Here is a 10104-nt window from a genome sequence, read left to right on the forward strand (position 1 = left end):
GTTTTTGTTTTGTCATTATGGGGTATTGTGTGTAGATTGATGAGGGGGAAAAAACAATTTCATCCATTTTAGAATAAGGCTGTAATGTAACAAAACGTGGAAATAGTGAAGGGGTCTGAATACATTCTGAATCCACTGTACATCCCGGAGAACTTTTGAAAGGTTTTAGATTGCTGTTAGGTTTTGGGGAATCTTATTGTCTAAATAGCTTGTAAACCTCTAAATGGTTTCATGGTTACCCTCTTTACATTTGTAATATCGACTTATTTGTAATATCTACGGGGGAAAAAATACTTTTTTAAATAAATAGTTTCATAAATATACATATAAAAGCAAGCGAATAAAGAGCAAAAGTGTTGGTTATTATACAGCTTTTATGTCATTCTTTCTCTGACTATTTCTCTTGGAAACACACTAGAGGGCAGTGTCATGTCCCTTATACAGCAGGATGACACGAGAGGTCATTAGCCCAATAGATACTGCTTTACGCTTTAGTCATTGTTGAGGTTCAAAGAATGTGAAGAGTTTGTTAACCATTTGCACTTCAATTAATTACTTATTAGTTCATCCTTATAGTAAAGGTGACAGTGACAGCAGTTGTTCACTGATGGAGAAACTCTTAAAACTGTCTCACATATTGTGAGGTTGTTCTCTTCCAGAGATTTATGTTTGGATGTTTTACCTATTTTGAAATCTATTGATATAAACTTTAAGATGTGAAGAAATTAAGCCGTACCCCTAACCAGCCTGGTCTTATAGACTAGAAATAACATACTAAATGTAAATCCGATGCACTCAAGTTAGTATGATATGTTACGTTTGGTATGGCTACATAAGACAAATGGTTACTTAAGGCAAAAACAAAAGTAGGGTGGTTGGTCAGGGTGGGGGTATAACACGAACGTCTAGCAACTCAAAGGTTGTGAGTTCAAATCTCATCACGGATCTCTTCTCCTGACCTTAACCCTCTAACCTAACTGCCTAGGTAACGTTAGTCAGCTAGACACCTAGTTGGAATTCGCAAGATATCACATGTTTTGCAAATTCGGGAACCTATTGTGCATCGTAACATAATACACCTTTTTAATTTGTAATACTGTATATCATATGAAATGGGTGTTGGACATCCACAAATTAATACATACCATACAAAATGTAACATATCATACTAAATAGAGTATCTCAGATTTACTTCAGGAATAATACTAAATGCTTGGAGACCAGGTTTCCCTAACTGACAGAAGTGGGAAAAACTTTGGAATGCAGGAAGGGGGCTGCCTACAGGGCGGGACTACACTGTAGTAGGCTCTGAAGCAATAAATAGAAGGAAAGATCATGATTTCTTCTCAAACTTAACTACCAAAGGAGAGAGATGATAGCCTGCCGTAATGCTGTTTTTCTTTACCCCTGGGCCTGAGAAACCTTTTAAATCTCTTCAAAAATGTTGGCACAGACGAGGACCGTAGGCTAAACAACATTCCTGGATGTGCAATTCTCTCCCCTCCAGGTCATGATCAGCTCAATGTATGTGTCCTCTCAGGGCCATACTTCAGCCCATGGCCACGACAGGACCTCGTCGAAAACATATCTAAGGGAAGACTGGGACAAAAAAGGGGATGTCACAAAAAAGCTTGTGATCAACGTTGGTGGTATGCGTCATGAAACTTACATGAGCACTCTCAAGAGCTTGCCTGGTACCCGTTTGGCTAAACTGATGGATCATGACCCCAGTGGTGACCCTGAATTCTTCTTCGACAGACATCCAGGTGTTTTCTCCAATGTTCTGAATTATTACAGAACCGGTAAGCTTCACTGTCCAAAAGATGTCTGCGGTCCCCTTTTTGAAGAGGAGTTGGCTTTTTGGGGGGTCGACAAGGCGGACGTGGAACCTTGTTGCTGGATAACATTCTGCCAACATAGGGATGCCAAAGAGGCCCTTGCAGCGTTCGTGCCATCTGACTCAAATGAGCACCACAATGAAGAGTTTCCAGAGTCATTCGATGTTGAGGATAACCCAGCTAATTCTCAGAGCTGCTTCAAAAGGTGGAAACCAAAAATATGGGCTTTATTTGACGACCCGTTCTCGTCTAAGACTGCCAAGGTTTGTATTCTTTATTCTCTCCCAATTAATAAAAAAAAAAGTTTTGATAGGGACTGAATCAGGCTAGTCAGTGTGAGGCTGGGTAATTCCCTCTGGGCATTCCTACCAAGCTGTGGAGAAGGTGGTGTGGTAGCAGGCAGGCTCTGTTTACTGCAGTTATAAACCATATGGCTTTTCCATAAACCAAACAGCTCTAATGACTGCGCAGAGCAGGCAGCAGGCATAGAAACGGATCACAGCAGTGAAACAGAGTCACTAATTTTGAAGAAAAATAAACACTTGCAATGGCTTGGAGAAGCACGTGGAAGCAGCTCTGAAAGCCTGAAGCACGTCTGATGTATCACACCCCTTTAAAGGCCGTGGCTGTGAATACTGAGTTTGTGTCCCTGCTCTGCCCCTCTGGAAACCTCTTTCTCAAACCTATGGATCCAGATCACGTTCTGCGCATGTGTTATTTTACGTACACATATTTGTTCTTGTTGATGTTGTCTATATCACTACCTCATATTCTGAGCAGCTGAAATAAAAACCCTGCAGTGATTTGAACAAACATTCAAGGCCTTTATGAAGGCTACAGCCTTCTCTGTCTGTTGTAATGTATATTGCAGTTGCACAAGCAGGACACAGTCCATACATGTTGCATTGGAGTAAAAACAATCTGTGTTTTGTTAGCCAATGTTTACAATTATGATAAAAAAATAACATTACATTTCTAATTAGACTGTATGTCTGTGTCTTGCTTGTGTTTGATATGCTGCCTAAATAGCTGCATGTAACTCCCCACTTGAGTTTTGCCTTGGGGCAAAAAACTATCTGCAAGTTTGTATGAACATGTTGATCATCTTTTGTGTACAACATGTAAATAGCTGCATGTAGCCTAATTCCCCTCCTGAAAAAATAACATGAAATCATGCATATGCTTAATAGCCTACTGAGGCATGGAATCCAATAAATAGTTGGAACATGTCAACCATGCCCTTTGTGTACAACATAAGACTTGTGGGCTACACCTGGGGTGTAATCATTTGCCAAACGAGAGTTGTTATTTGACAAATTCAGGGAGGTCCTGCCCCGTTTCGTTTGCTTCCGTTTAAGAAAAGTTTTGCAACAGAATCAGCGTAATGAATACATCCCAGGCAAAGGTATACAAGGAGGGGGAAGCGGCAGCAGAGTACTGAGCAGCAGCTACTGTTCACACATTTTTATTTGCACATGCGCAGAAATGTCCATATCTTTAAACCATGCACTTCACAAATAAAAATTGAAAACAAAAAAGAATAAGATATAAATAAAAGTAATCACAGACAATAAAGGCAAAAAACAACTACTACAAAAGGTAGTAGCATAAGCCAAATGTAAAAAATAAGTAAAGGCAAGGCTAAAAAGGTGTGTGCAAAAATAAATAAAACATCCACTGTTTCTACTACACTCAGATTCTCTTGTCGGCTGTTCCATAGAATAGGACTTGTAATAATAAAAGCAGCTTCACCAGAATTGAAGCTTCAGGGTGAATCTCAATTCTATTTTCTTCTTACATATGTTTTCCTTTCCTCCTTCTTAAAACAGAGAAGATTGGAGTGCAGGAACTTCAGATCTTCTGCTCCAATGTGCTTTGAGAAGGAGATGGGGAGAGAGGAATGAAGGAATGAAAAAATGCAATTGAGATTCACCCTCAGAGTCCCTTGAATGGTTCAGTCATGTAACTCTCATTAGGTCATGTCACTCAAATGAAGGTACTCTGGCTCCATATGAAACAACAACCATGGGATTGAGTCAGTTCAGGAGACAACACACAAGCCTAATCTCAACAACAAATAGCCTTTTTAATACAATGGTCCAACACGTCAATCAAACCTAGAAGACAAGTAAATCAGTGTGTTGTTTGTGTCTTTAATCATTATGAGATGATCCACTTAGAGTCATGCAATGCCCCTTCTTGTCATTTGCAGGTCATTGCGTTTGCTTCCCTCTTCTTCATCCTCCTTTCCATCACAGCTTTCTGTCTGGAGACACATGAGAGCTTCCACACGTTAGAGCAACGCACACAGCTGGTCATAGATGGGAACCACACCGAAGAGGTGACGTACTATGAGATAGTGACCAAACCTACTCTGACTGTGGTGGAGGGCGTCTGTGTGGTGTGGTTCATATTTGAGTTCCTGGTCCGTTTCACCTGCTGCTCCAACATACTGCTGTTTGTGAAGAACATACTAAACATCATTGACTTTGTGGCCATCCTGCCCTTCTTCTTGGATGTGGGGCTGAGTGGGAATGCCCTGGGCTTCCTGCGTGTGCTGAACTTTGTGAGGATCCTGAGGATCTTTAAGCTGATGCGCCACATGGTGGGAGTGCGTGTGTTAGTCTACACACTAAAGGCCAGCGTTCAAGAGTTCTGCCTCCTTGCTGTCTTCTTTGGAATTGGAATGCTAATTTTCAGCACCCTGGAATTCTACGCAGAGCGAGTACATGGTGACCCTGAAGACCCAACTTTGACTGCGCACACCAATTTTAAGAACATCCCCATAGGCTTCTGGTGGGCGGTGGTTACCATGACAACCCTGGGTTATGGGGACATGTACCCAGAGACCTGTTCCGGCATGGTAATTGGAGCCCTGTGTGCTCTGGCAGGTATTCTGACCATAGCCATGCCTGTCTCAGTCATAGTCAATAACTTCCGCCTGTACTACTCCCTGGCCATGGCCCAACAAAAGCTCCCAAAGAAGAAGAAGAGGCAACACCTGCCCCTGTCTGGAGCGCTTAGCCAGCCATCCCCAAGTGGGGAGCAGATAGAATTATGCCTGTTATCAGGGGAGCGCTCTTGTTCAGGTATTTTATAATATTTGTATATTCATATTTGATTATATTAATATCCCTATTTTTGTTCCTCATAAAACAAGATCAACTTTTCTCTCTCTTTCCCTCTTAGAATGAATCCCGGCGTTAGTCTGGCTATGAGACCCTGGATGTAGAGACTGGATCCTGATTGTACCATTACACCAGATTGGGACATTATAGCTATGTTATACCATGAATAACATTATAACATTTTACATTTTAATATCTTTATAGCCCAAAGGTCAAACAATATTTGTTTGTGTGTATTCAAGGTACTATGTATTATTGGTTTATTGGGATCCCCATTAGCTTTTGCAGAAGCAGCAGGTATTCTTCCTGGGGTCCACACAAAAACATAAAACACAACAAGTAACAAAACACTGATGTACTGATAGACAAGAACAGTCACACAAATGTAAAATGATACAATATACAGTTAGTATTCCAAACATCAAGAACACCTTCCTAACATTGAGTTGCACCCCCTTCTGCCCTCAGAACAGCCTCAATTCGTTGGGGCGTGGACTTTGTCGGGGCAAGGTGTCGAAAGTGTTCCACAGGGATGCTGGCCCATGTTGACTTCAATGATCTTCAATGATCATTCTTGATACACACGGGAAACTGTTCATTCACATTTGAGAAACTGAGCGTAAAAAAACCAGCAGGATTGCAGTTCTTGACACAAACCGCTGCCCCTGGCACCTACTACCATACCCGTTCAAAGGCACTTAAATATTTTGTCTTGCCCATTCACCCTCTGAATGGAACACATACACAATCCATGTCTCAAAAATCATTCTTTAACCTTATCTACATTGATTAAAGTGGATTTAACAAATTACATCAATAAGTGATCATAGCTCTGGATAAGAGCGTCTGCTAAATGACTTAAATGTAAATGTAAATAGCTATCACCTGTATTCACCTGGTCATGGAAAGAGCAGGGGTTCTTAATGTTTTCTACACTCATTGTACAAACAACACAACTAAAGAATAATGTGTGTGTAGATTGTTTGTGTTAGAGTGTGATAGAATGTGTGGGCATGTGTTTGTATGTGTGTCATTTCACAGTCCCTATTGTGCCATGAGATGTTGTTTTATCCATTTGTTTTATGTAATTTTGCTGTTTGCTTGAGTAATTGGAGATGGATGGGAGTTCCATGCGTTCATGGCTCTGTATAATACTGTGCATTTCCGTGAATTTGTTTTGGACATGGGGACTGTGAAGAGACCCCTGGTGGCATGTCTTGTGGGGTATGTATGGGTGTCTGAGCTGTATGTTATCTGATTATGCAGACAATCTGGAATTTTCATCACAGTAATATTTCTCATAAAGACTAGAAGGGAATCAGTTCATCTCTCGTCAACCCTCAACCAGGAAAAACTGTCATGCATGTTCTTGATGTTAGTTCTGTGTGTGCAGTTAAGGGCAAGGCCTGCTGCTTTGTTTTGAGCCAGCTGCAGTTTTGCTAGGGATTTCTTTGCTGCACTTGACCATATTACCGGACAGTAATCAAGATGGAAGAAGATCAGAGCCTGAACAACTAGTACAGTTGATTTTAGTGTTAAAAAACTTTTTATACCAGACATAACAACTTTGTCAATATGACTTGACCATGATAATTGACCATTGAATGTTACCTAGGAGTTCAGCTTCCTCAACTTGCTCAATGGTCACACCCTTTATGCACAACTCCATTTGAGGTTTAGGTCTTAGAGAATGTTTTGAACCAAATACAATACTTTTGCTGACATGTAGAGTGTGTAATCATATTCAAGTTTCAGTCAAGTAATTTACACGGAACAAAAATATAAACACAACATATGAAGTGTTGGTCCCATGTTTCATGAGCTGAAATGAAAGAGCCCAGACATTTTCCATGAGCACAAAAAGCTTCTTCCTCTCAAATTTTGTAAACAAATTTGTTTACAGTACATCCGTGTTAGTGAGCATTTCTCCTTTGCCAAGATAATCCATTCACCTGTGTGGCATATCAAGAAGCTGAATAAACAGCATGATCATTACATGCGTTGGGGACAATAATTGGCCACTCTAAAATGTGCAGTTTTGTCACACAACACAATGCCACAGATGTTTTGAGGGAGCGTTACATTGGCATGTTGACTGCCGGAATGTCCACTGCAGGAATAACCACGCCTGCCCAGGACCTCAACATTGCCTTCTTCACCTGCGGGATCGTCTGAGACCAGCCACCCGGACAGCTGATGAAACTGAGGAGTATTTCTGTCTGCAATAAAGCTTTTTTGTGGGGGAAAAAAATATTCTGATTGGCTGGGCCTATGCCCTCCCAAGCCCACCCATGGCTTTGCCCCTGCCCAGTCTTGTGAAATCCATAGATTAGGGCCTAATTTATTTATTTCAAATGACTGATTTACTGTAACAGTAAAATCATGGAAATTGTTGCATGTTGTGTTAATATTTGGGTTTAGTATAGCTATACTAATTCATTTTACGTTAATTGAGCATTGATTTAGACATGTACTTTTCTATATGTGAAACAATGAGTTGAAACAATGCTATTTCTGTAATTTTATCAATACTTGCCTGGTTAATTCTTATTCATGATTTGTTTAGGTGAGAGTGTGAAATCACATTGATATTTAAAACAAAATGCATGATTTATCAGGGGAAATTGAAACACAGATGAAATGCATTATCTTTGATATAAAAACATTAAAACCTCTAACAATATTAACACTACAAATTAAAACATTGCAATTATAGTTACTGTATATTCTATAGTTTCTAAGTTTCTGTTCAGTAATTTTTTCATTATATGTCACAGTTGGGTGAGAGCGTAATATCACCACAATATCTGTCTGTAATAATCATCCGCAACAAAGTCTAATAAAAATGTCTACTGCCTGTGTTCTGATGGGTTAAGCCTGTGTTCACAGCTGTGTCCTCTTGTTGAAGGGTTGTACATTGGCTTTAGAGAAGCCCTTTAGCTGTTCTCTGCCAAAACATCCATTATGAGGGAGGACAGCACCATTTCCTCTTCCAGAATAACAACAGCTGTGTACAGATATGTGTCATCTGTTGGCCTCCAAGGGATTGCTTCACAAATATGTACAAAGGGCGTATTTTCATTGCATTGAAATGTGAATTAATTATGATCCTTGTGAACCATGGCAATACTTTCCTCTGTGTACAGTATATATTACTTAATGAGAGTGAGGACATGTGTGATTGTGTTCAGCTGGGAACATGGTTATTTCCCAATATGGGATATGTTGAGTGCCAAATGGTTAAGTTTGCGCAATGCTAGGAAACATTATGCTCCCATTTGTAAAGAGAACAGCACAGTGTTTCAGGCCACCAAACTACATGTATCTTATCTACACATCTAGCTTGTCCTAAAAGTTCAACACAAATCACTTGACAGGTTCTTTATGGTTTATTGATATTTTTGGTGATATCCCAAAAAACATTATTACTCTTTTCACATGTAGTTTCAATAGCATACAATCGTCATGATGGAAGAGAGAGTTGGTTTTGGTTGGGCCTCCGATTCAATGTTCAACTTCTACTTGGTAAGTCCCTGCACCCACTTATTATAAGAAGTAAACTACAAACTCACTAACACACATTCATAGACACAAATACACATACCCACACTCACACACTCATATTATGTTGAAAGTCACTTTAAGACTTTAGCTACAAAGGGGCAGTTCCTAACCACAACTAATTTTCTCTACAGAGGTTTTAGCCTCCCATCCCGTTACTGTTACTGCAGCAGATAATATAATAGTACAATGCTTTAACAAAGACTGTACCCACGCTAGGGAAAACATTGAGCATACCAACATGCAGACAACAAAACAAAAACATAACAATACTCTTTTGGAGTTCAAGTGAAAAAGTGCATTCATATTCACCACATCCAATAGTAATTTCTTCCACATGAACTCTTATTAAAACAGTTCTGCAGTGTTAAGACATTTATATACTTCACAAGTTTTGCTCTATCTTTATAATAATTGGATTATTATCGGTTGTAGAATCTTACAGACGTAAGAATATTTACAGATGTTTAAAGTGAGGGATTTCGACTAAAATAAAGCTTGACTAGAACTTCAAGCAAAGACTGGTTGGATATTAACCTACTGCATGGATATGCTTATCCATGTGTTCTTGTCTGGAGGGCCACGCCTCTCTACAAGCAGCTGAGAGAGGAACACATGAAAACCAGAGTGCTGCACATGTAGCTCGTCAGAGTTCGACAATACACGTTCTCAAAATGAGGCTACATTAGGATCACACAAGGTTAACATACTGTACCCCCCTCGTCGCACTCCTTTTACACTCCCATAGTCATAGATAAGGTATACCAACTACAAAATAGAGAAACTTCAAATATACAATGAAATATACACAGGATGAAAACATACACCCGGTCACGTTTACAGATAAAATCTTAATTAGTATTAAACATTATGCGCACCAACATACACAGATAGAATATTATGCAGTAATATAAATGTAGTCAATTTAATCATCAACACCATGGCTTTGAACATTGTCATAAAAATACAAATAAAGCAATCCTCTTCATAAAAGAAAGCTAGCTAAAATGGAATCATTTTGACTTCACAGCTAACTGTAAATCAAACGACGATAAAAGTTACAGGCCAAGTGGGCATTTTACTTTATGAAAGTGGGTCATGTTTTTTTTTGGGGGGGGGGGACATTTTCTTCCTTCCCTGTCCTTTCAGATTGTCAAGTGTACTTTTTTCGTTTGTTATGGTAACAACGTACGGTAAAAGCTTTGCTATCTGTGTGATGAAGGTGTGTAAATACTTGTGGGAAAAGGTCTTGGCAGATATTAAAGTAACACTGTGTGCTTGTGTGAGTTCTCTCTGGTTTTAATACTTCACTTCTGTAAGAGGGTTGAAACAGTCCAACGGAGAACTGTGCTCTTGGTTTAAATTAAGACACACTTACATACTAAGCATGAAGCACTGCCATTCTGCTCATGAGTATCAGTAAATAGAGATTTGAGGATCAACCATTGGAAGGTTTTTTTCCTCAGTAAAATGGAGATTTGGTCAAAGCTCCTTAATCATCACATCTGCTGTAATACATTCCAATTTGTGCCTATAAATACTACAGTCTTTCTTGTGCTGATGAATTATTTGTAACA

The 10104-nt window shown here is 39.5% G+C and overlaps 1 protein-coding gene across 1 annotated transcript; it reads left to right on the forward strand.

Moving 5' to 3' along the window:
- The first annotated feature begins 1351 nt into the window (after window positions 1–1351).
- LOC139535796 (voltage-gated potassium channel KCNC1-like) lies at window positions 1352–7823 on the forward strand. Its single transcript, XM_071335604.1, has 3 exons — window positions 1352–2101; window positions 4051–4927; window positions 5028–7823. Exons 1-3 carry the CDS (start codon window positions 1511–1513, stop codon window positions 5030–5032), a joined length of 1473 nt encoding a protein of 490 aa, XP_071191705.1. The 5' UTR covers window positions 1352–1510; the 3' UTR covers window positions 5033–7823.
- Window positions 7824–10104: the final 2281 nt, after the last annotated feature.

Source organism: Salvelinus alpinus, chromosome 12 (genome assembly GCF_045679555.1).
Source record: "Salvelinus alpinus chromosome 12, SLU_Salpinus.1, whole genome shotgun sequence".
Classification (NCBI taxonomy): Eukaryota; Metazoa; Chordata; class Actinopteri; order Salmoniformes; family Salmonidae; genus Salvelinus; species Salvelinus alpinus.

Bases quoted from the DNA above. Each gene is read 5' to 3' on its own strand.
- LOC139535796 (XM_071335604.1), top strand. From the start codon at position 1,511: ATGATCAGCTCAATGTATGTGTCCTCTCAGGGCCATACTTCAGCCCAT. The intron at 2,102-4,050 runs GTTTGTATTCTT...TGTCATTTGCAG, and splicing joins TCTCGTCTAAGACTGCCAAG to GTCATTGCGTTTGCTTCCCT.